This window comes from Passer montanus, unplaced genomic scaffold (genome assembly GCF_014805655.1).
Source record: "Passer montanus isolate IOZ18808 unplaced genomic scaffold, ASM1480565v1 scaffold3, whole genome shotgun sequence".
Lineage (NCBI taxonomy): Eukaryota > Metazoa > Chordata > Aves > Passeriformes > Passeridae > Passer > Passer montanus.
In genome coordinates this window covers 15,270,352-15,297,354 of record NW_024367707.1, presented here as the reverse complement: position 1 = coordinate 15,297,354, position 27,003 = coordinate 15,270,352, and the positions used below count along the sequence as shown (strand labels likewise).

At 41.9% G+C, this 27,003-nt stretch overlaps 1 protein-coding gene across 11 annotated transcripts in view; it reads right to left on the bottom strand.

The window, feature by feature from the left end:
- The window catches only part of ARHGEF7 (Rho guanine nucleotide exchange factor 7), a 113,503-nt gene that overhangs the window by 77,073 nt on the left and 9,427 nt on the right, over positions 1-27,003 (bottom strand). For 8 of the 11 annotated variants that reach the window (XR_005628043.1, XM_039714066.1, XM_039714060.1 and 5 more), the window contains exon 2: positions 20,899-20,985. Coding sequence is in view for 6 of the 11 variants with exons in the window: in XM_039714060.1 (XP_039569994.1) it covers positions 20,899-20,985 (87 nt within the window). In the remaining 5 variants the exon portion in view is untranslated. Of the gene's footprint in view, positions 1-20,898; positions 20,986-21,075; positions 21,233-27,003 lie in introns of those variants that run through there. The other 3 variants (XM_039714067.1, XM_039714068.1, XM_039714070.1) reach the window with 1 other exon arrangement.

Genomic DNA, 27,003 nt, shown 5'->3' with positions numbered 1-27,003 from the left:
AAGAAAATTTGATTGGGACACTGAAGCTGAGACGTCTCAGTTCTTGCCAATGTAACAGGTTACACCTACATGCTTGGCTGAAACAGCAATTGCATAAGCACCTTCTAGTGCCAATGAAGAGAGGCACCTCAACAGGAAAATTGGCCAGAAACATACCCTGAGAAATTCAGGTTGTTCAGCCAGCAAAACCCATCTCTTCGTGGTATACAAAGACAACCATGTAAGCTAGTCTCCGAAAATAAATCAGGAAACACAGATGTGGAAATGCAGGCCAAAATGCAAAGGGAATACTGTGTCCAAGTAAGAAGACACACAGCAGTGAGAACAACAAAAAAACAAGTATACATTGTGAAATACAGACAGCTCTGCTATCAAGCAGAGTAAGCAGTGATAAAAATGGGGAAACTTAATTTTCACTAGTAACCACACAAGGCAGACATTGCCAGTACATCTTATAAACAAGAACATGGTTAAATAGTTATTTTCCCAGAGAAAACCACATGAGCAAGGTAAAGGGTTTTCCCAGAGAAATAGACTGCAGAGAAGGATAGCAGCTTCTAGGCCTCACTTCTCTCCTCACAACCCTACCCATCACAAGAACAAAGCTAACAACTACTCCAGGACTGTGATGCTGATTTTGAGAGCAGACACCTATTTCATGAAACCACTGCCTTCTTGTATGAATAATCCATTAAAGATCAATATCACATGAGAAAGCTTGTGAAGTCAGTTTTTAGGGCTGCCTACAAGCCAGATGCTGGTAATCTGTTTGAGTATATTTGTCAATAACTTGCAATTACCAAAAAATGGAAGATCTGGCAGACTTTGATCTTCCAAGTCCATGTGATATCTGTAACACTATCAACTGGGCACTTCCCAAGACTACAATCCTTCTCAGACATGAAGAATGGCAAGTAAGGGGAGTAGCTGGTCCCTTGAGTGGCTGCACTGCTTTTTAAATCATAGTGTTACGTTATGATTTTGGAAAGCTACTCCCTGATTCCACAGTTTCTGCTACTTCAGGCTGTGTTGCACACTTATCCTTTCACCAACCCCATTCAACACTGACATGATGGAGCAGCATGGAGAACATAAACCTCTCTGAATTTCAGTTTAGTGCATGACTATCACGCCCTGCAGTACAACAGCTCACAGATCAGCATCCCACCTTCTCCTCCATAATCCACAGATGAACATCAAACTTTCGAGTAAAGTTACTGCAACAGTATCTGTAAACTGTTCCCATTTTAGAGCAGAAACATACATTATGGCATCATCATTTTCATACATTTGCATTTTCTTCCTGACTTTTCTTTTTTTTCCTCAGTAATAAGTTAAAAAGAAACAAGTCATGAAAAAGCTTTAATGAAAGAACAATCTAAAAAGGTCTCTGGCACAAACTCCGGACCAATGCTTCATGCTAACTCAAAGTATCGGAAGCACTGAAAAGGAAAACTGACCTGAAATAGATCAGTCAGTCACAGTGGAAATCAAAATCACACCAGAGCAACAATGACAGTGATTAAGAATACCAAAACAGGATGCCCAAAGGGCCTGGCCAGCGTCTGGAAGTAGTTAATGAACATAAGCACTCAGAATTAAATCATCTCCTTCCCAATGGCTGAACTGAGTAGTGACATAATAAATACTTTAAAGCTCAGATTAAACCAGTTCCCAGGAAAGAGGAAGTTGATATATTCAGGAAATTTTCAACTAGGTTTCAAATGTCATGAAGGGAGAGTCTGCTTCTGGCATACTTGAATTGTAGAGTTATTTTCTACAATTAAAAAAAGTACACATCAGCTAAACTGTGAACATCTCCATACTCTTACCTAAAAACACAGGAAGGATGGCTTGCCACAACTGATTTCAGATGCCTTCTGTCTAGATGCATGTTCTGCCAACATTTCTCAACTAATTTCTGAAGTATCAGCTTAGTTTCAAAAGCCATGCTGTATGGAGAGATGAAGAGAGGCCTATACAATGAAGCAAAAGCTTAATTTATATAATGAAAATTTTTGAGAGAAGAAAAAAACCTACGAAAACCTGCTTCCAAAACAGGGATTGTTACCTGCAATCCAAATCTCCATTTGCAAGTCCAAGTACCACAGGCACACAGTAGGATTGCTGAGACAGACTTGTTTCAGAACAGCAGTGCTCAGACAAACAGGCATGCCCAGAGCATGCCAGAGAGCAAGAGCTGGAGGTGGGTGAAAGAAGGCATCTCATTGCAAAAGATTCTGTACTACATGAGGTTATCATCTCCCTCCTAAAATAGTCTGCTGGCTGTTTTACTACACTACCACGTGCTCCAACCACAATTTAAATGCCATCACATGCTCACATTTCATCTGGAACAAATGTGTGCAGCCAAGTGATCAGATGATGCAGGGATTCAGCATCAATGGAGAATGAACTACAGACAGAGCCAGAAGCACAGACCCACTGACCTCAAGAGTGCTTATTTCCCCCACTGCTTATCAGCTTGGAACTCTCGTTTTGGTGTGTGCACACATACTTTTAAAAATAAACATATTAACAAAAGAAACAGGAAAATCCTTGTAGCATTAAGTATGTACTAGTAGCCAAAGAAGAAAGACTGAGGGGGAATTGATATTCTGATAACAGTCAGAATTTGACTAAATGTGATTAAACACGTGTAAAAAAAGTGGGAGAGGGGAATAAAGATAACAGAGAAATGCAAGAATTAAAGAAAAAATGAAAAAAATAAATGTTACACCCTTCTGGTAAGAAGGGATATAATAAAAAAATCTCAATTGCTTCCTTAATATACTGTGAAAAGTGCCAAAAATTAAGAATAAAGGCTTACTCAATTTTCATATAACTTGTGGAAACTTTCATTTAATTTAGAATCACAAAACAGAAAAGAAGTAATTCTCTAGCACTTAACAGTAGTTGAACAAGCCCCAAAACCAACGTCATGTTTCAACTACTGTAAATTAACTTCAATATTTCCCTTTTAAAAACTGATTGAAATGAACAAGCCCCAAAACCAACATGTCATGTTTCAACTACTGTAAATTAACTTCAATATTTCCCTTTTAAAAACTGATTGAAGAACACAAAGCAGTACACAAATCTCTGAGCTACAGCTCCTCCCCAGCACACCCTTTTCCATGTCTAGGTAAAACCATTCCTGCTCAGGATCTGCAGGCCCACAGATCAGTGCAAGATTTCAGGAGTAAAACCTCCCAGACCTTCTCTCACACCACCTTATATGCTTTTCACTCAGGGGGGCCATTAAAGTAAACTCACAGAAAACTAATCCAGCAAGTAGAAAGCTTGCTGCAAATTTCAGGAGCTAAGCCAGTCCAGTATCAGACAAGACCAGCACCTGAGCCAATGCATGGGAGAGAAATATCCTATCTGCCAGAGGGACCAAAAAAAAAAAAAAACCACAAAAAATAACAACCAAACAACCCCAAACACTTAGCTACAGTCCAGCCACAGCAAATCATCCACCATCATTCAGTAGTAAGTTTCTGTAAGAAATTCAAACTTAACATTTACGGGAATATCTACAAAAGTTTCCACATTCCAAACTAAGAAAAGATGGTCTCTAGCAGGTTACAAGCAACCACAAAAATTCAATCCACACCAATTCTGCTTATTCATAGTAATGTCTGGGAATTCAATCAGAAATTGAGAAGAAATTAGCTATTGCAAGCATTTGACAGTTCTGACTCATCAGGTGATGCACTGTATGATGGGCTTGGGTAGCCAAGCTGACAAGGGCAGCTAGAGGTGATACTGTGAGCAGCCAGGCCCCACAGTTTATCTTGATTCCTTCTTAACAGTCTCATCTCCACAGTCCAGGGGTCTCCCAGCCTCCTCACCTCCCCCACTGCAGATGCCTTAACTTCAATGCCCTCTCAAAAACTCACTGGCAGCACACACAGCCTCACCAGTGCTACCTGGACCCTGGTCCAGCAAGCACATCCTGGGTTTCCTATCTGCTGAACACAGCAAGCCTCAAACACCATCAGATCAATGGTAACCATACAGAGACATCCTCATCCTATCACCTGAATGCAGGCACCAACGCTGAGGAGTCCAGGCCCATGGTGCTTGGTGCCCTGTATGGTCAGGAATGCGTCTGTCCACAGGCACAGGAGCTTGGAATCCAGTGCAAGACTCAGGTATGATACTTTGTCCTTTTACCAGTTACAACAGTTCAGGCACTGGCAAAGATTGCTTTGGTGTGAGCTCTCTTGCTAATTTAAGTACTGCTCCTTGACAGCAAGACTTTCTAGCAGAGGGCCACACACTCCTGCAAGCAGCAGCTAGGGATGCCATCTGTGGAACCAGGACAAGCACTTAAGAAAAATCAGTGACAGCCTATTCAGGCCCAAAAGCTGCATCTCAGATTTGCCAATAAGGAAGAATAGAGAAAAGCAAATATTACATAGTAGTACCTCCTCAAGGTTTTTTCCAACCATTTGTCTCAGGGACTATCTGCATCACTTACCACGTGACTATAGAAATCTATAAAATCCATTTAAGACCTTTAGATGCAATTTCAACTTCTACAAAAACCACAGAAATAATTTGCACAACTCAGTTACAGGGTGAAGAACCACTTCCTTTCATTTGTTATGACCCTGACTGGTCATAACCAATTGCTTGGATTTTACTGAGTAACCCTCAGCTCCTGTGCAAAGAGAAACAGAAAATAACCTTTCCACTTTCTCCATGCTGCCTGTTACCAAGATCCTATTGATCTCACATACTCATCTCTTCTGTTGACAGAAGACCCAATTTATCTGCACCTCACACAGCCTCAATTCCATCATTTTCTTGTAACAAGTTCTGTTAAGTCTTGAAATGGCAGACTATTCCATTTCCTTTAAATACAGCATTTCTCCCAGGTACTGCTGTAAATATAATTCATCTTGATGCTAGAATTCACAGAATACTGAGTGACCAAGCATAGCATCTTTGTGATTTGCCAGGACTACATGACACCTGTCAATAAAAGAACTCAAACACTAAACTGAAATTTTAACTACAGCAAGTAATATAATACTTGGCACAGCCTCCGCAGCAGAGGAATGGAAGGCAGAAAACATGAACCAAGCCTTTAAAGATCAAGGAAGGAAAAGAAGGGAAGAGATCCAGAGATCTAAAGACCATTAAAGCAAATGCCTAAGCCTAGAAAATTATTAAAAGATGTAACAGAAAAAAAGAAAATAGAATTGGTGAAGTTGGCATAAATAGCAAAATAGAAAAGAATTAACATTGCCATGGTAGGAAGAAGAAGCCTTTCCAAAATGCTTCTGTGCATCTTAAAGCAATTAGCCAAACATAGGGCAGTTCAGATAATACATCACATCTGAATATCCTTTGAAAAGATAACAAAACAAAGATTGTTTAAAATAAAACCAAAGGTCATTTGAGCTAGGAGACTTCTCTTGAAGACTCAGAAGTGCTACAGAAGAAACAAATAGCTGTATATTAACAACTGGGTTTCACCATGAAGGGACCAATAGAGATCCAACTTTACTCAACACAATGTACCTGCAATTTCACACAAGGCATGGAGAGAGAACTTTAATGAGGATATGAAATTATTTGAATTAGTCAAAACTTGAACTCGCAGAACAGCCACCATACAATGTTATCAACAGCCAAACATTACAGTGAGGGGCAAAATCCAGTGCCAACAAATGCATAACCTACCCCAAGGCAAAATAATAGAAAAAAAACCAAACTCCATCATTATACCAATACAGAAATGAGTTCTAAATTAGCTATTTACACTGACAGGTAAAAGATGACCCTGAGATAACAATCTCAGGTTATTAATCAGCCAAATCATGGAGTCCAAGAAAAACAATACTGGAAAATTAGAGGTAACCAACAGACTTTTTTACTATTTCTGTAGCCTAAATACAGCTGTGGTCAACTGTGATACTACAAAACAAGAAGGACTACAGAGGTGCAAACTGTTTAAACCAACTAAATTAATGCAATGGTATCCACATGAGGAAAAAGTGAACTAAATGTGCTCATCCTGGAAAGAGATGGGATGTTATGCAGTACCCTAATGCCATATGAACTCACATATAGCATGGAGAACATCTCTGACACAAAAACCAAGGCACCCACTGCCACCAGCTGCAGCAGCTGAACAAACAAAGGAAATTATTATAAAATGCATCATTTAGACATGGAATTTACTGCCATAGGATGCTGTAAAGGTAAAGAGAGCTCAAAATAGCATTAGAAAACTATTAAAAAAACCACAGGAGTTCCATTGAGCTGTTAAATATATAGGGTTACATCCCTGACTCCACAAGGAGCTCCTCAGCTATGGACTGTCAGAAGCTGGAAAGATTTAACAGCAGGTATCATGCTCTATTTTTACCAGCTTGATTGGGTTTTTTACCTTTTCTTACAGGCAACTACTACAGACCTGCATCTCACAAGATAAGGTAAGCTAGCCTTTGATCTGAACTTGCATAGTTATCCTTAGGTCATTGAAGACAGTAAGACTATTTCTACATTTTTAAAGTCCAAAACCAAGCTACATAAATAGTTTTTTATGCTAGTGTATTTATGACAAAAAATCCTCTGTAAAACATTGCTTGAGTAACAGTAATTAGCATTTATTTCCCAAATTCTCAAAGCCATATATCAAATTTGTTTCACAATTATTACAGGATTTAAAAGTTGAGCTAAGCAATTAATTGTCATATTAGAAGACACAGAAATATTCTGACAGCAGTTACCTCTGAGAAGACTGAGAGAACATTGCACGTAGCTCAGTCTAACCACACCCTGTTACTCCAATGGCCAGTGCTGACTCAGTGCCTCCCACAGGTGTGCCCCCCACACCTCTCCAGTGTGAGATCTGGTCACAGATCACAGAACCATGGGGTGAGTCACAGAGTGGCAGGGCTGTGTACTATTGGGGTTACCCAATAGTATGGACTAGCAGTCCATAGCCACAGCAAAAGATGTGCAACAAACCTTGCTCACCACCAAGAGAGGCAAACACTGTAATGCTAATTCCACTAAATGCACCCCCTAAACCCCGACATAACTCTGCACCACTTCAAAATTAGCTAGCAATCATGTCTAGCCTTAAATGACAGCAAGGAGATTAGCAAGAAGAAACAGCTCCAAATATCAAAAGTTATGGCACAGTAGTATTTTGTTATAAAAATCTCATGTGATACATTAACACATGACAGTTTTCTCCCTACTTAATCTTTGCTATTTAAATACCACAAAAATGTCAGCCTCAGTCTAGAAGAACAAGTCATGGATTATTTTACTGACCCATCTTCACAGTTGATACTGTGGAGTTGAAGTTTATACTAATGGGACTTCTGTGGGAGGCTCACAATTTTCTAATATGCGAAGTCAAGTTTGCTGAGTTAACAATGAGGCTTCAAGTACAACTGAAACCCCTACAGGGAACCATTTAAAACTGAAACTATGATTTACATAATACTTTCAGATAAAAGGATACCAACTGAAGTGTTCCAACAGACCACAACTCCTAGTGAACAGTATCAAGAGAACACTTTTTAATCTCTAATTAGTAACAGTAGCTCTGGAAATCAACACACATTTTTAAAAATCTGACACAAAGTAACTATGAAAAAGCACTTCTCATTTGTTAAAAACTGACTGAATATGCTTGTTCTGCACTATCAATCTTCCAATCAATTTGTTTTGCCAAGCCTTTGCCAGGCTTCTAAACCAGCCTGCCTTATTTTGCACTGACTGGACTGTTGCTCCATGCAACACACCTGCTAAAACAACAGACAGATACAGTACATACACCTCATATTTGTGCCCTGCAACATAGTTAGTTTTAGTGTACTCCAACAATAAATCCACCCATGAAGACTGTGTTCAAAGCTTGCAGCAGTGGTTTCCACACTACCTTTTACAAGGAATTTCTTTCAGACATTCAAACCATAATACCAAACTTGAAGCCACCTTTTAAAATGGAATTAAACCACAATGCAATATCTGGATTGTACCAAAGCAATTCAAGTCCTGTTTCATGGCAATTCACCACCCTAAACTCCATGATTCTAGTGCTTTCTGAACAATTTAATTTCCAAGTACTAGAAGCCACTGGGTCTTCCAACATAAGAGTATCTCCTTCCCCGTACCACCCTGCCACGCCAATTAATGGCCAAGGTCAAAAATTCTTCAAGCCATGAGAGCAGGTGAGCAGCTGTGCTCTCTCCAAGTTGCTTGAGAGCAAGTTCTCCGAATGTCAAACAAGCCACAGCTCACTGCCTGTGAGGAGGCTGCATCTGCTTGCATAAATTCCCTCAGAGAGGCTCTTTAAAAGGCAGGAAAACAAAGGAGGAGAGAGTTTCATGCTGTGATTTCACATCCTTCATTAACTCACAAGAAGGGCACCCAAGGCTTCCTCTTCTGGACTACAAAGCCTCCCTATTCTACAGAAGAAAAAAAAATGCACAAAGATGAAAAAGTCATCTGTAATATTAAAACCAGGATTATTTCAAACAAACCTCAGTATATCTCACTTCAAGCATCACCACAGTTACCTGAGGGCAGACACTGCCATGAAAATATAATTGTTTCCCTTGGGTCGTTTATCTAGTGAAGCTATTAGTATTCAGTGGGTAGTGAGGACACTCCTTGATGAAACCTGCCTTAACTACTACCAAGAACAGACTAAACTAGAGAGCAATTACAGGAAGCAATTAAATAGTGCTGAAGCTGCATTGAATTCTTTCAGTAGTGAAGCAAAACAGTTCAGACCTTATCTGAAGGGCTGAGCATGGCAGTACATCCCCCCAACAGTTGAAGTCTCTTACAAGGTGCAAGAGGAGATCTGACAAGCTTTACCTCCAAGAGAAAGCAACTGTCCAATTCAAACCATGTAAAACAAAAGCTACATCCAGAAATGAGAAGGGGGAGCATGTCAGACAAAGAACAACACTGCCAGTAATAAGTTTCACCTAATTTTGGGACAGTATTTTTCAGCTGTCTGGGTCAATGCTGTCTTCTTTTGTATCCCTAAAGACTTGATCCCACCCACCACAGGTTATCCTCTGGAGAGGCTTGATCCCACCCACCACAGGTTATCCTCTGGAGAGGTTTCTGTTGTTGACCATAACAGGAAGCCTCTCCATAACTAACATTAGCTGGGATCCATGAGACACTGCTGAAGCCAGGGGGAGGAAAGGATAGTGTTACAGACACCTACAGCCTTTCCATTACCCACTTGTTTCAACTACATGCTCAGCTACAAAGTTGCACTCTCCCTTTCCCACTAGTTTTTGACCCCATCACCCCCTCTAATGTAACAAACTGAATTGGCTAAAACCTAAGTCAATCCAGTTTTTCTCCTGGAATAGTCCTCAGTGTTTCAAGCACCTGACCAGCACCACAGAGAGTCTACAGTAAGCAGTTGCAACAGATAGAAAAATACTTGTCTCTTTGGCCAGAAACAGCACTGACCCTGGAAACATCAGAAATCAGGGTTAGACAGCTGATGCTAAGCTATGAATGACAGGAATGAGGAAACAGAGGCAAGTCACCTAGGAAAACATTGCAGAGAGGAAGATCAAAACTCAAAACACAAGTGGAAAAACAGAGCCAACAAGAGAAAGAATGGGAGAGGAGAAACAAACAGTTACTAAGAACTTGGTGTAGAAGCCAAGTCATATCATCCCTCTGCTATCAACACTTAGAAAAGACAGCAGCTGAGAACATGCCCAGCTCAACGCAAAGCAGAAACCTGAGCTTACCACCACTGGCAGATAAGCTGACAGCTCAGGTGCAGAGGCTGAGATAGAGACACAGAGACACAGATCTCCCACACATCACCAAGCTGCCACAGAGAACTTTATTTCTCCCTGCTTTTTTTGAAGTCTAGGATCACCTAAAGATCATCTACATATTCACTGTACAATAATCTATCCTCACACTTTGTGCCAGCCCCAGCTCCTTCTTGACCTCCACAAGGTCAATTTGGTAGGAAAGCAAGCAGGCTAGCAGGGTTATTTCTACCAGCTGACCTTCCTGCACCATCTCACCTTGGAGCTTGCCAAGCACCCTTGCTAGAAGATGGATGGGCAAGAAATAGGTAAGTGACAGCATGTGTCACTGCTGCTGTACTGCCACAATGGTTTATCTACCCTAGGAGCACAGCCTGGCTTCAGCCTGCTCTGCACTCACAGCTCCAGCTGAGGCCCAGAGGAGCTGTGTCAAACCATAGACACTGGAGGCTGCAGCTCAAGCACCATGAAACAAGGCTAATACCACTCCTTCAGAAACCAAACCAAAGACAAAGGACCGTGGAAAGCACTACATTCATACAGCAACTACTAATTCTGCCTCCAAACTTATGCTTAAATCCAAGCCTGAGAGCATCCAATGACTAAAGGAAGAGCAATGAACAGCTTTCCAGCTGGAACCAGGCAAGGTTCCTACAAAAAACTGAGCAATTACCTGTTTAGCAAAATGCACATACAGAGAGGGCCCAGTAACACTTTTTGAGTTTAGCATAGCAATTTCTTAAGTAACATCCACATCAAAAATGGAATTGAGGGTAGTGTGGCACACAAAAGCTAAGCCTACAGTTGTTCTAGTCTTGCAATGCTTTTACAGTACAAAGTATCCTACTCACCTATTTTAAACTAATACAAAAGCTGATTTATTTACACCTGTGCAAAACAACACCAGATTACTGTGTTTTGAGTGTGTCAGTTGAAAACAACAAACTGCAGTAATCTAAGTTACAACAGTCTCTCACTTCTGTCTCAAAGTGTACTTTCCCAAGACCTGAGATTTTTTTGAGTGCTCTAAAGGCACATGCATATTTTTCTGCATTTGCTGACAACAGCTATAAATAAAATTACACTAAGTCACTTAGTTTTGAATGTTATAGCGACATTTGAAATACATCTAGCAAGAAATATTAAAAAGAATTAAGAGATAAGCCATCTTAATAAGCAAGTACAGGCAGGAAACAACTAGCTGACTGGCATCCTCAAAACTGCTGAGCCCTCCAAGCCAACAAATTAACTTAGGCCATAAATAATATGTAGATGTGGTCAATTTAACTATCAGCAGTTTACAATATCAAAGTCAGGTAATTACTACAACTTTGTATTTTAACAATGAAGAATTCTCTTTCAGTTTTACTGCCAAGTAAAGAAAATAACTTTAGCTGCATTTATCCGTGAAATTCATCTTTTGCAAAATGTTCATGTGACACCAGGATGAAGAACTAGCCTAAGGCAAAGGGTGTGAAAATGCATTTTCTTGTAATTTACTTTATGCTGCTTACAAGCCCACAGGGTGGATGGATTTAAATGGCCTATTCAAATAATGATTAGATTAGTATAGATTAACATCCTGTTCCATGTTCGTAATTCAAACACTTTCCTAAACCTTTAGCATCAATATTTAGAGAAAAAAAGTGAGCAACTACCCTATCTCCACACACTTAAATGCTTTAACATTAAATGATTTAAATGCTTTAACAACAAAGACTATGACAAACTATGTCATGATTTCTACAGAGGCTTGCTTTTAGACAAAACATGGTAATTGCCTAAAGTGTACATTTTGAGGACACTATGAAGCTAATAAACATACAGAACACGCAAAAAAAGGCATTTCAATGTGTTTTGAACAGTAAACCAGTTGATTTAACAAGCAGGAATCTTTGTGCCTGATGATTTAAAACCAAGTGCTTCCAGGCACCTTCTGCTAAGACACTTAAGAATTCAGAACTGTCCTTTCCTTACCTCATTTAAGTGAACATGTGTGGGGGGTGTGATAGATTCCACTCCCTCTCCCACTCTTTGCTTTGTACTGACTGAATGAACCTCAAAACATTTGAAGAATAGGCTGCTCCAGTTAAAAAGTATCTAAAGGTCGATTTATTTTAGACGGTGTTGCTGCTGTCAAAAGAGGACATCCCAGACTCTTCCCTTCTCCATTGAGTCCTCTGTGCTAACCACTCAACCAACCCAGTTCTGAGGGTCAGTCACAACTGGAAGAAAAACCTAATACACATATTGGCAGGGAAGCAATGAACAATTTACTGGGAGTCTGTCAGATCATCTGAAAACAAAGCAAGATGTATTTCTACTCCCATTTCTTTAGAAATAATCATGAAACAATGTAAACCCATCTAGACGATGTAAAAATAATACAGAGACAATACACACTTGTTGACAGAGTTTACAAGTCTGTTAGGAGAGTAAAACATGGAACTGACTGACACCTTGCTGGAGAGTTTCCATTGCAGCTCACATTGATCTAAACCAGTGTGCCCTTCTCTGCCATGCTCAGTCACTGCCAGGCAGGTGGGCAACAAGAAAACAGATACCCAGAGTGCCCATTCTTTAAATTTTTCAGAGGGAACTTAAAGAAGGGGGGAGGGGGAGGAAACGAGAAATAATTTAATTAAAGCTAGGGCAATGGCTCTGTTTTCAGCAGTACTTGCCTAGGAGAACTGCTTTTGCTGGCACTTCCAGCCAACACTCTCCTAAAAACATCATGCAAAACAGCCTAGGGATTGGTGTGAAGCAAGAGTGGACATCACACACAGAAAAGACTTGATCAGGCAGGAATTCTGCAAGTTACTTAACAAGTATATATCTGGCAAAAATTACTAAGCATATCATCACCATATTCTTACTAACCATCAATAGTCCTCTCTCTGATAACTCTTCTATCCTCCTCAAGGAAAACACCAGGGTAGGGGATAGAAAATAAAGAGTGGAGAGCTGTGAAGCAAGAGGGGACATCACACAGAGAAGACTTGATGAGGCAGGAATTCTGCAAGTTACTTAACAAATATATATCTGGCAAAAATTATTAAGCATATCATCACCATATTCTTACTAAGCATCAATAGTCCTCTCTCCGATAAGTCTTCTATCCTTCTCAAGGAAAACACCAGGGTAGGGGATAGAAAATAAAGAGTGGAGAGCATGTTTTGTATATTCTTTGTTTTCCTGTCACATGTGTGCTTGGGAAATAATCTGACACCTAGTAACAATGTCACTGTGTTCAGTATACACAATTGTAGCTGTACAGTGCAAGATTTATCTACATTTGTATTTTTAGTATGCTTGCCAGCTAAAAAATCTCTTCAAAACTATTCAAGAGAAAAAGTGCATGAGACCTCCTAAGTCCACCTTCACAAGGCACTCATAAAAACCACAACAGCAACTAACAAGACCATAGCCATCATCTGGGAAGTAAAAAGGCAGGCAGGTGGTGACAGGAACAAGACCTGACTTCTGAAATGCCCTTCTCTGCTGAGCACTGGGCTCACAGCAGGTGCCACACTGTCCCAATGCCATTTCCATTCCTCTCTCTACTGTCCCTGCTGTTCCCTTGCTGAGAGGGACAGAGCAGCTCACCTGCTCTCCTCCCAAGACCTGCCTTCCCACCTGGCATCCCCACCTCCTCTGCACAGCTCCCTGCTCGGGGCTAACCAGAAGGGCTCCCCTTCCCACAGCTCCCACCCTTCAGAAAAGCAGCAGATGAGCCCTTCCTCACTGTGCTTCACAACAAAGGAGGACACAACAGGGCTAAAGAAATCAGAGAGCAAGAACTCCTCTGACAAGTCAGGAGAACAGCATATAAATCGGGAAGCAGACTCTTTTCTCCCTTTTTAAGCCTTAAGGGCTCCAAAGTTCTGCTCAAAGTTCTCCAACTCTCTCTACCCACCCTTTTCTCCCAACTTTCCTAGTTTCCACACCTTCCCTCAGATGATTAACTCCTCTTCTATCAAAGAAGCAATGAAATCCTCTTGTGAAAACAGTCTGCTAAATTTGAGCATAACACTGAAGTCTTCTGTGCATTCTCTATTAATAGTGCAATACATTTTAATTGCTAGATGAAGGTTCATTTTATTCTCAAACTCCAAAGAAGCACCACAAATGAAGTAGTTACACAGAAGCCTCTCCCAAACCACAGAGCGACTCATTTGCAAAACTGCTCTGAACAGATCTGTACCAGTGCTGTGGTTTGACCTGGCAGGCAGCTGAACACCACTGAGCCATTCACTCACTTATCCCCCAGCCCACCCCCGGGGGTAGGGGACAGAATTGGAAAGACAGGTTAAAGTCATGGGTTGAGATAAAGGCAGCTTAATACGACAGAAAAGGAAGAGAAAATAACAGTGATAAGGGAGTATAGAAAAAATGTGATGCACAAGCACCTGCTGACCAGGGCCCAGCCAGTGGCCAGGGAACAGCAGGTGGACACCTCCCAGTCACCTTCTCACAGTTTCAGTGCTGAGCATGACACCACATGGTGTGGGATATCCCTCTGGTCACCTGGGATCAGCTGTCCTGGCTGGGTCTCCTTCCAACCTCCTGTCCACCAATCTCCTCCCTGGCAGCATAAAAATCTAAACAGTCCTTGCTTTAGTGTAAGCACTGCTCACAAACTAAAACAGTGAGTTATTAACATTATTTTCATTCTAAATAAAAAAATCAGCACTATACCAGCTTCTAGAAATAAAATTAACTCAATCCTAGCCAAAATTAGGAGAACTACTTAATATTTACTGTGTCACTGCAACTTGCCTTGTACATGCTGACCGCCAAGACATGACTGGAACATTTTGGATGTACTGTGACATACTGGACTCCCCCTCACACTTGTTTCATGCAGCAAAGGAATCTGCCCCAATGATAGCGCCATTCATCGTGTCAGTCTCACATGCACGCTGTCTTATATGTTTGTGTTCAAAGTACCACAAATCAGGCAATACAAAAGAACTGGTAGGAATTAAAATATTCATGGTCTAATTCAAACTTTCAAAATTATTTTTTTTTGCCTTGAAAGTACTGAACATGGACCTCAAGTATCAAAAAAAAATACTAGTAGATACAAAAAAATACTAGCACTATTTGTTACATTATTCATTACAAAGATACACTTGTAATCCACTTTTGTTACTTGATAGCTTTCTTCTAAGTATCCACATTTGTTACTTGATAGCTTTCTTCTAAGTCTTTTTCAGATTATGGTATATCAGGTGCTTTTGAACCTGTACTCCAATAAGGAGGTTCATTCTTCTCTTTAATGAAAGCCACTGGACTCACTTTAGTCAGGAGGTGTTAGCAAGCACAATATCATGCTACTGCTGATGCAACAAGCTCACACAAGGCAGAATCACAAGTAAATTCTTACAGAAAGAGCAGGAAGGTTTAAGTGAAAGGGGAACCACGCAAGGATTTGAAAAGCTATCATGCACATTTGTGTTTCAGAGTGGGTTTTACTAAATAAAACTGTAAGAATTTCTGATACTACCATTCCTCCCTGTCCAATGCCATATGTTCCTGCCTCTCTATGTCACCTTCTCAGCTAGCATCACACTATGCATGAATGGCACACAAGATGAGGAACTGGCTTAATTTCTGAAAAAAAACCCACTGTTTTTCCACTATTCTATCTGTAAGACACCCTTAAAGCAGTATTCAAAGGCCTCTCTTCAACAGGCATACAAAGGATTGATAATAACAGTCTCAGTCCTAGGCCTGCTACTCCGTGCATCATAAAAATTCTGCATATCACAAGAAGCCATTCTTACGAAAATAATACAAATAAGTCAAACAACAGCATCTCCCTGTCTTAAAAACACATATTTACACATGACAAAAAGGATAGAAATTAAGGGTGTGAGGGAGAGAGAAGTAGTCACATGTTGGAGGCCTGTACGTACAAGACAAGTTGCAGTGACACGTGGCACTTTGCTTTAAGCAATACTTAAAATATATTCAGAACAGTTTTGTGAACAAGTAAGGAATACGGTAGACACATCTTACTTAAAAGATACAACTTTTCCCCTTTGAAAAACATACCAATAAGATCTGAGCCTCAAAATAAAACTTCACTATGTGTAGTCCATAAGCAAAGAATGGTAACTTTTAAAACATTGAAATTCTGGAAAAGGTTTAAGACATTTAAGAATCATGAAGGCATTTGGCAGCGCACCTTCTGGGTTAGAAAGACATTGTGTTGGAATAAACCCAGGAGCAAATCTAAGGAATATTGTTCTTGACAAAATAAAGACCATAGTCTGAACAAGGGCTGAAAAGATAGGTAGATGATTTCATTTCTGTATCATTGTCCTAAGACTGGCATAAAGGCCTTTAGTACTAGAAACCTATTTATTCCTAATTCACTGACAAGCGAATGTCGGCCAAGTCCATCCACACTAGCAGCATAGCTCTACGCCTTCCTTATACAAATAGGTCTTTGAAAGTCAGCTGGCAGAATACCTTTCCAAGTCCACACTGGCAGTAGGATTGTAGCCATAATGGTCTAAAGAAGTGGGCAAAGCTCAAGGGAAAGAAGCATCACCTAACAGATGAACTGCTGTGCAAGGGGTGGGTGTGAGGGAAGGAGACAGACAGGTACCTCTGCTCCCAAAAGATTACCTGCTCTAACAGAGTGACACTGACACCCCTCACAAAATTTTCCCCAGGGCTGAAGCTCTATTATAGACATTTACAAGCATTTGTATATCTTGATTAAATCTTGAGTGCTATGAATTTTATTTTACAAATTTGCATACAGTGTTCTGAACCTTAAGGGCAAATCCCTCTTGTTCAAGAGATTTTTTAACATACAAGCACAGGATCTCAGACTGTGTAAGACTGCCAGGTTTGCTTCATTTCTTCTTTAGTTAATTTATTATAGAAATAAATTCCTAGGCTTGGCATTGCTGCCTCTGCAATAAAATGACCATCTTTGAATCCTAGAGGCAAGCGGGTCTCTTAGCAGGTAGAGAAAGGGTTCTCAGATCCATGGCTTGTCTTCTTCCATTAAGAATTGCTATCCTACCCATCAGTATAAAAGTCAGAAATACAAAACACTTTTGAGCTCAAAAAACCTGTTAACATTCAGATAAGCAAGCATTAATCTTTTATTTGATGAAAGCCAGCAAAAAAACCCTTCAAGATTGTACTTACAGAATTTGATCACACAGACAGTGACATTGTTCACAGAATATGTCAAACACTCTGCCCTTTAAACAGCAGATACTAACATGGTTTTCCATTAACCTATTTTTGTTTATTATTCTACATTCAACTGCTCCCCCAACAAACTTCACTGCTGTTGAACTATACAGTGATTTCTCCAGGGCAAATGCAAGCTGTCAAATAGCTCTGGTCAAAGAATAAGAAAAGACAGCATTATATTCAGGAAGCTCAAGCTCTTTTGAAAGAGAACAAAACTAGAGTAACATGACATAGGTACAAGACAACCATAATGGCAAAACTTGCTAGGGCTCAGGTAGAAATAAGCCATCACTTTTTCATTTTTCTCTCCTTTGCAAGACTTGTGTGAAAGACATACCTGCAGTGAGATCCTTCTTAACCATACATATGCACCCACATTCTTCTAGAACAGAGTCCCTCAGGTACAACAAGTATCTAGGACTCTGTTTTGAAAAGCAAGTCATGCCCCTCAGAAGGGAGTAAACTTAAATATCTTCCCAGCCAAAGAGAAAACTGGGTGGGAAAACAGCCTTTAAAACAAAAATGGCAAGAACACTACCTAGCAAATATCCTATTTGCCTAAGGAAAAGGTGCACAGTAAGATGTGAACTGACAACACAGGTAGCTATTCTACAGTCCCCTCCATCTATACATATTCTATATATATTCAGCAATAGCATTGAAGGCTCAAAGTAGAAAAAGCTACTCAACACTACAATTATTCTAAGGACACATTAATGGCTTTCAGAAGATAAAAAACATGGAAATTCAGTCCCTGGTGGAGGTCTTAGGAACATTTTTTCATTAATAGGTCTCAGTTCCTTGTATATGCACACCAAAAAAAAACTGTATTAAAAATAATTTTTTAAACCCAATACTTGCAGCATATTATTCTGGTTATTTCTGGAATCATGCTTTGCTGTACAAAGATTGCTGCAAGCTCCAAATTAAGTATTCTCTTTTCTACGGAACACTTAAATATCAAAAAATACTGGGGGGTGTAGGAAGGGAGCCACTGGTTTCCTCTGAGGAACAGCAATCCTCCTCATTAGAATTTGAAATACCCTTTCTGAATGTTTTATTATCTTTCTAACAACCCAAAGTTGCTGGGAAGCAAGAAAAAGAAAATAAGAACAGCTTTCAGACCCCAGCACTTTTCCAAACCAACAGATTTTCTCACCTCTGCCCCTTATTTCACATGTAGGAAAACAACCAAAGTCATCATATCCTCTAAAAAAAGGATCCACAGATGAAAGCATCTCTAAGAAGCCATCTACTGTTGAGCAGCTTTCCATTAACCACAACAGTTTATCAAATTCTCAAAAATGCCATAACAAAATCTCCTAAACTGGAGACCTACAGAACTGCAGCAAGGCAAGGAGCTCTGACATGGCTTCATAAAAATACACCATTACTGCTTCCAAGATGAGTTCAGATCTGGGAGCAAAAAGTGCCTGTGCAATGCTGATCTTCAGCTAACCAAACCACTACCAGGCTCACAAAATAACACACAGAAAAATCATCTGATCCAACTACATAGAATTCACATTCAATGTAAGGCTCAAGCAGAACCCTTATAGGTCACAGAAAATTCCACATTGTGGAATACTTATTAGGAAAAGCACCACATTAGAGCACAGAATAATGTCACATCTCCCCACACCACCCTAGAGCTTCCTCTGATACCCATATTGACCAAATGTTTCTATTAGTTAAGGTACCAGACACACATCTAACCCTTTGTCAAATATTTGTACTCACCACTAACTCCTTGTTAGCTCATCTGCCCTCTCTGATAATATCCCCTAAAGCGGTTCCAGAGATGCTCCTCACACTCTTTGCTCAGGGCAATCTCTAAACCCTGCCTAAGACTCAGGAAGCATTACACAGACCCTGCACAGGGGAGCTGTGGCATCTCCCCAGTTCCCACGGTGAGGAAGGCTCAGATTCTCCAGGGCTGACTCACACCTTGTTAACAGAGGGAGGGGAAGGAGCCCAGGAGTAGCGGATGGCCAAGAGGCCCCTGCCAGCTACTCCCTGGTTGAATCCAGGCTGCCATTGCTCTCATCTTTGGCCACAGTTAGGGGGCTGGAAAAATTAATGAGAAAACAACAGGGAACAGACAACGTACAAACCATAAATACACACACAAGAGCTTCATAAGCCCAAGCATTTGTACCCCTTCTTGCCAGCTTCTGAACTCTCTGGTAGCTTGGGAATAATTCCTGTTCCAACATGCTGAGCTGGAAGCCACTGCTGCCAGTTACCTCCACGTAGGAAAGGTGTTTCCGGCAGTCTTGCTGAGAAGCCCCTGAGGCCAGGTTAACAATTTGACTATTCCCAAAGATATTCAGGCTCTCAGAACAAGAGCAAAAATTATCTTTTCTTTCAATCATTTTTCTTCACTTTCTCCTCACCCCAAGGAAAGCAGCTGACAAAAGCTTTTTGCAACTTTAAAAGAGACCAAACTGCAACACTGTAACCATTCCCAACCCGTCACAATTGCAACAGCTTCAAGCTTTGAGAGACCTGATGAAGGAAATTAGTAAAGGGGAGGGGATGATATAAATGCCATTTTCTCCTTTTTTAACATTTACAACACTCCATTTATTTCTGCACTGAGATCAGAAGTACCTCCTCCCGCAGTCCTCCCCAGTTCATGAATGTCACTTGAAGTTTGGGTCTGCTCTCACACACCAATGTTCAAAACATGAAAAGCTCAATGTGGCCCTAGAAAAGACAAATGGGAGTGGCAGCTGCTCCAAAGCAAAAAGAATGCTTGACACAATGCAACGTTAATCCCAGAAAATGGTTTCTGAGTATTTCAGAACTTAATTTGGTTTTTCTCCCAGGAAATCCTAAGGGATTTTCTACGTATTTTTCAGGGAGAAGGGAAGGAAGGTAAAAATGTAAGGACTTACAAGAGGAGTGCTAAAAGCAGTCTTAATTTCCATCTTTATCCATGAGAGAACCTAAGATAAAGGGCAAGTCCTGCAAGTATCATTTATTTCACCAGTGATACTTCACTGTTTAGAGGCCTCAGGAAAGCAATCAGAGTCTTTTTTAATGACATGCAGCTACTGCCTGGCGAAATCACAGGCAAGACCAGAGGTACCGTAAGACCCTGCAAATTAATTAAGGCAATACGACATTAATTTAAGTCCAGAACCACCAGAAACCAATTTTTCCACCCAAAAAAAATTGTCTCCAAGGACTGAAATTACAATACCTCTCACTTTCCAACGCAGAGAAGCTGAAACCTCTTTTTAATCTCATCAGTTCCTTCCCACACGCCAACATCAAGTAAACTCGACAGCAGTATGTACTTGCTATAGCTAAATATACCAGCAATATTCGAGAACCTAATTTGCAACCCTGCGAACACACGTTCGGAAAAGATGGCAGTTTGCAGGGCTTTTATGTAACGCAAATTTAAATAGAAGAAACAGCACCTGCCATTTTCTTCAATTAGCATTTCACTCGGTTGTAGGCAACTTAAATTTCCCTAAGCCAACCGCTGCGCTTCCACAGCCATTCCACGAACACAGCGGGCACAATTTATCCGTTCCGAGAAGTCACTCGGACAGAAGAGCAGCGGTTTTAGCCAGGCAAGCCCCGTCCGCGGTGCCTGCAGGGCGGGGGGCCGGGCGCGCCCTGCCCGCCGGGCGCTGCCGAGGACGGCGCGGCCCTTCCAGGCGCTCCGGCCGCCGTATCATGTGCCCTTCAGGCATCGCCCCGCGCCGCGCCGAGGCAGCCCGGGCTCCCCGCAGCCCCCCGCGCCCGCGGCCAGGGGAGGGGCGGCCGCCACCATCTTGTCAGCCGCGTCCCCGGGCACAAAGGGAGGGCGAGAAACCCCCCGCCCCCGGGACCGAGCCGGGCGCCCCCAGCCCCGACTCACCTCCAGGCGCAGGGAAGCGCCGCAGCCCCGCAGGAACTCGCGGATGTTGCTCAGGCACTCGCCCTCCGTCCGCGGCTCCGGGTACACCTGCAAGAGAAGAGGCGGGCGGCTCAGCGCGGGGAGGAGACGGGAGCGCACCGGAGCGGAGGGCGTCCCCCGCCGCGCCGCTCCCCTCACCTCCCGCTCCCTCCGCAGGCAGCGGCGCCGATCGCTCCCACTGGAGGCTTTGAACCGGGAAGTAAACACGGAGCACAGGAAATGGCGTGCGAGGGCGGGGGGCGGCGGGCAGGAGCGCGGGCAGGGGTGCCCCGGCCAGGCGCGGTCGCGGCGGCTCTGCCCCGGGGGGCGGGGCCCGCCCCGGCTGCGGGCGGGAGCGGCCTCGGGCCTCGCCGCGCCGCGCTTCTGAATTGTTCAAATTGCTGCTGCACGGACCCCAATGCCTCAAATTGCTGCTGTACAGGCCCCCGAGCCGTGACGGGCTTGGCGGCAGGGCCCGCGGGCAGCCGGGCACAGCCCCTCCCGGGACAAGCCGTGACCGCGATCAGGGCGCGAGGCGCACGCCGCGCGTGGCCGGTGTCGCCAGCGGGGCTCGTCGGTGCCCTCGTTCTGACTCCGGTCCACCCTTGGGTGTCGGTTTGCTAACGAGGAATTATATCAGAAATGCTCCGAAGACCTCAGCGGAAAATAGCAGCAGCCGGAGTTAATAATCTACCAATTTCAGGGTCTGATGTTAATGACCTTTATCCGTGGTTTATTAAACAGCCCCTTCCCACCCCAGAAGAAAAAACAACGTCACACAGAGTAAAACCTTGACTCAATCTGAGACAGTTTTTGTCAACGCAGCCATCTGCTCTCTGCAGCCGCGCTCACGGTGCCTTCAGCTCACCTCTGTAGACCACAAAAGCAAAGTGTAGCCCTTCCATGGAAAAACAGCCTGCCCCAAGGGCTTCGGGGACATGGCTTCACTTACCACAGCTTAACTAAATTCTGTGTGCACGTTAGCATCCTTTCACAATACATTCATTGATTTCTGTGAAGTAGTTCAGCAAACAAGTCATTGCCCAAACTGGACACCTCATTCTGTCAGAAGGGGAAAGCCTAGCACTGAAGGGCACTGGCAAGTCGCTGGAAACCGAGGTGTTGCAACACAGTGTCACGGCCTTTGATCATGCATTACACTCAGAGGAGGTTTGGTTACACACATGTGTCAAGGTTACATAAACTCATAGCATAATCCACCTGCACAGCACTGGGAACTTCACAAAAGGTTAACTCCAAACATTGTGTCAAGCTGAAACCAAGGTAGTGCCTTCCTGCATGATTATAAGATGTTAAAGGTACCCCTGACCCACAGAGGTACTTTTTGATACAGAATTAGTACCACAGAAGTAATTTTTGATACCACAAAAATTAACAAATGTGACAGCATGACAGGGTGAACCTGGCACAAAGAAATTTAAAACACAAGTCACTATCATTTTCTACACAAAATTCAGATGAGTCCTAAATGAAAGCCACTAGTCTGTAATACAAGGAATTTGATAATGATATGAGTTGAAGAATCTTCCTTTCCTCAAGGAAAGAGCACACACACACCCCTCCAAAATCCTCACATTGTTTGGTACCATGATAAATCACTGTGGCTTAAGAATAACCCTTTATTACACTAAAACATAAAGGGAATCCTAAAGAAGCCCTATGGAAGGACTACAGCTCAAAAGATAAATTCAGTAAGTTTGAAGGACACAAGAAGTGAGAGAGCCTCCCTGAAAACACCACAACCTTCATGTCTGTTGCTTGAAACACTTTTTGATTACTATATTAATTTATTTCTTAATTCTAGTAAGAAATCCAAAGCTATCACGCCAACATCCCTTGTTAGAATAAGATGCTGGGAATTTTTTCCATGTTGATGCTTCCAGTATGTTCTCTCCTATATAGTCTTAATATTCACACAATAATATCATTACAATTTAGAACTGTTTTATCTTAAACTAATTGCATAAGGGGTTTATCTCCTTTTACATGTGCTACTTCATTGTCTCTTTTTTGTACCCACCATTTTCTTTTTCATCTGCTGTTTTATCTTAAACTAATTGCATAATAACTGGGGTTTATCTCCTTTTACGTGTGCTACTTCATTGTCTCTTTTTTGTACCCACCATTTTCTTTTTCATCTACTTTATTCATCAAGGCCTCTTTTCATTCTGAGAAACCTTAACATTACTTCTGCTCTTCAAACACGAATAATGTCTCCCAAGAAATCACAGTAAATCCAGGTTTCTATTAAAAGAAGCACATCTTGTCTCATAACATAATCCACATTAACACAAAAAGTCCCAAAGTCTCCGACACATTAAACTCAGTAATTTTAAGAAACCCAGACATGTACTACCACCTCATAAGAGGCTGCACATAATTCATAAAAGACTGAGCAACAACTGGAAAAAAGAAGCCAAAAATAAAAATTTAAAAAAGGGTTAGCGGGAAGAAAGGACAGAGGGTAAGGAGAGACATGATTAGAGAAAGGCAAAAACTTTCAATTGAAGATTAAAGGAACAAGCAAAGAAAACTCAAACCCAGCAAATTGTTCCTTACCAGGTATGGAAGCTTAAAAGACATGCCAAATACACCACTGAGACCTTAGCCACTCCAACACTCTAATGCACGTTTTCAGTTAAAAATCATCTTCCTCTAAACAATAAAATAAGTTACAGTAAATCTTTAGAAATATCATTTCTTCCTTCAAAACAAGGGAAAAGACTTTGGAGTGATAAAAGAAGCAGAGTACATTTTCTCAGTTCTGTGGCTGCAGCAGCATTTTTATACAACAGAAGACAGAAGCATATGGGTAAAAGATTTAAAAATATCTTAGCATTTGCATCCTGCTAGAAATGTAAAGCATTAATGATCCCGAAAACTGAAGCAAACCCGATATTTACCTGGAAAATCTTAATGTGATTCTGGCAACCTTCTCCTACAGACAGCTGAGAAACACAGTAAGGGACCTGAAGAACAAAACCAGCCCTGTGACAGAATGTTGAAGTGCAGTTATGTGGGCCAGGCCCGTGATAAAATCACACATACGGTACATTATATCCTTTGTAGTTACAGGAAGCTCAGGAGCATGACCTCTCACACAGATCACATTTATAGCCTCACAGACTATTCAAAATGTACCAGAACATCATGCAAGCAGACCGCAGGGAGGTAAGTCCTGATACACCTGAAAGACAGCTAATCTGTACAGAGACAAAGGATAAATAAAAGTAGGGTCGTATTCCCAAATTTCTTAGCTTAATAAAAGCTGCATGTATGTAAAGCCAGTGAAGTGAAGAGGTTATGTATTTTCCTCTCCGGTATTTGCTTCATCCTTTTCCTATCATAGACCAACACTATTAGTTCATTAATGGGGGTTGTCTACTTGTTATATGTATACACAGCTCTTAGTACAAAGAGGCCTCAGTGTCCAACTGGAATCTCTGTGTGCTTTAGTAATACAGATAAAAAAAAAGGTTAATAGTAATTAGAAAATTCTATTCCAGAGGGGCATGACAGATTCTTAATTAGGGACCAGGGTGCCAGGGTGGAATCCAAAGAGACAAGAGGAAGGTAATATGCAGAGCAGCCACTGTTTAAACTACTTTTTTGTGGTTCAGGGACAGGTTCTGATTAAGATTTAATCTCTTGGGGAGCAGTGCTAGAAACCACAGCTAGTTCAATGAGGACACTTATGTGATGCACTGCAGCTATCAAGGAGCAGAGTACATTTCTCACCATCCAGAAAAGGCGGGGAACAATGTGCAATGCAAATAGATGGTACCTAGCTAAATGTTACCTCCCTTTAGATCAGTTTAAATCTATGGTTTTAAACAACATAACGAGTGAATGAAAAAGGGCAGTGCGGAGAGGCTGCATCGGGAAAAGGTATGACAGGGGTGGTCTTAGAAAAAATGAAAAAGGCTACTATTAGTTCATTTGGACAGGGAAATTATATTAAGAAAATAAGCAAGGAATGTATACAATAATGAATAAATAAAATTAAAAAAGAAAACCCAACAAGCAAACCCACAGCTCTTTGATTGCAATCTCAAGTAAACATGAGACATTAATAAAAAGTAGGAGACATCTTCAGCTATATGTATGGGAAATCAGCTGTTTACTTGCATTCACTGCTGAACAAGTTGACAAACTGGGTCACAGAACAAGAAGTGTACAAAGCCTTTATATAGAAACTGGAATCTACAAGGTAGACTGAGTAAGAACACAGTTCCTACATGCAAGTTACACCAGTTAATTATCTAGTACAACATGTAAGTACAACATGGTTTAGTATGTAAGAAGACTATCTCAGTAACTAGAAAGCAGAAACTAATAGAAAATGTAACCTAGTTGCAAACTAGTAGCCAAGTTCAGTAAACACTTAAAAACATCCTGTTCAGGTGAACAGCTGTTTGAGCCTGAACTTCAAAGACTGAGCCCTTAAGTAAGGGGAAATCCTGTTCATCCTGCCCGGACCCTTTTGTATCAGATTCCCCTCACAGCACAAAACAGTTTTCTGTCCATGTTTCAGAGCACCTTGTACACACAGAGCATTACTGCAATCTAATCAGTAAAAATACCATAATTGCACAATGCAGCAAAGCTAACAAAAGGGTCCTATTGATCACATTCAGTCCCACAGCAGCTGTGTTTCCCTTGCTTCCAACCCCTTTGACTGGTCAAGGGCAACTGATCATCCAGTGGGGCAAACACCTCCTGCACAAGCACTACAGGCTGGGATTTGTTGCCAGGGTTTGTGTTCAGGGACAAAAATGAGATGAAAAGCATCACGAGGAGGAAGCCTGGCCATTCTCACAGCGGTGAAGCTGCAGGCGAGTCACTGTCCAGCATCTCCTGCCGGCTCCTGCCTCGCCAGCCCTCCCAGCTCTGCCTCCTGCCTGCACAGCCCATCCCTTCCGGCGTTCGGCTTTCCTGCCCTGTCCCGGACCACTGGCCCTCACAAATTGCACCCAGCAGGGATGGAAAAGAGAGACTGGTTACACAGTTACACAGGAGGACGCCCTCTGCTTCTCGAGGAAGCATCCACTGCTAGGGACCAATGGCAGGTGCAGCACTTCCTCCGCAGTCAGTGAGCAGTTGGGCTGAGAGAACTGCAGATGGGAGTCCCGTGCTCCTCCCAGGACAGCAGGAGGCACAGCTGCACTTCCAAGGATCACATCTTCCGCATCTCTAAGCAAGGAGCACTCTGCAGTTGAGACAAATCACTTAAAGAACCGCACATCTTACTGACGGCACACCAGCAGGATGCTATAACTAAACTAAAAACACAGATCAGGATTCTCAACGAAGTGCAGTTTTGTTTTAAAATCAGGTGTCTTGACAGAGCACCAGACCTTAGCATGATACAGTTTCTGCAGTACTGTAGCTCTTTAGCACTGACTTTTCCCACCCTATAAAACCTGCAACCCACAACTTTTCAATAAGAACTTGCACAGCAGTCAGCATGGGCTACACACCTGTATTTTGGCTTGAGGGAGCCCATGCTCTTAAAGCATACCAGCAGACAGACAGACAGACACATAAATAGCAAGAGCTAGATCCAGCAAAAGACTGAAGCTCCTACAGGTCATGCATTAAATTTTTACATGTGCTGAAATTTTACATTTCCACAACCCACCTAGACTCTGCATACAATACAAAGAGGAAGGAAGGTGCTTTATGATATGCCCCAAAATTCTTATTTGCTGAAAAGGATATGCACACACCAAGTTAATCAAGACAGCAGAAGGTGAAAGCAGGAATCTACTTAGTATCCCAAACTCCAGTCTCTCCTAGACTTACAAGAGTCCTTTGAGTGTCATTTGGAAGAACTCTCTGAAAAGTGGTTAGTATCCATTTTTTATTAACAATAGAGCATAAAGGATCCCAAATCTCTTGCCCTTGGACACCACTATTGGTGACAACCACAGTAGAAGCTCTTTCATCCCGTTACCTCACTCCAAAGCCATCAACATGACTAACCCCACATCTAACACTCCTCTGCTTTACATCCCACATCCCCACGCCAGTCCCTGTATTCCATGTTTCCATCTCTCCCACCTC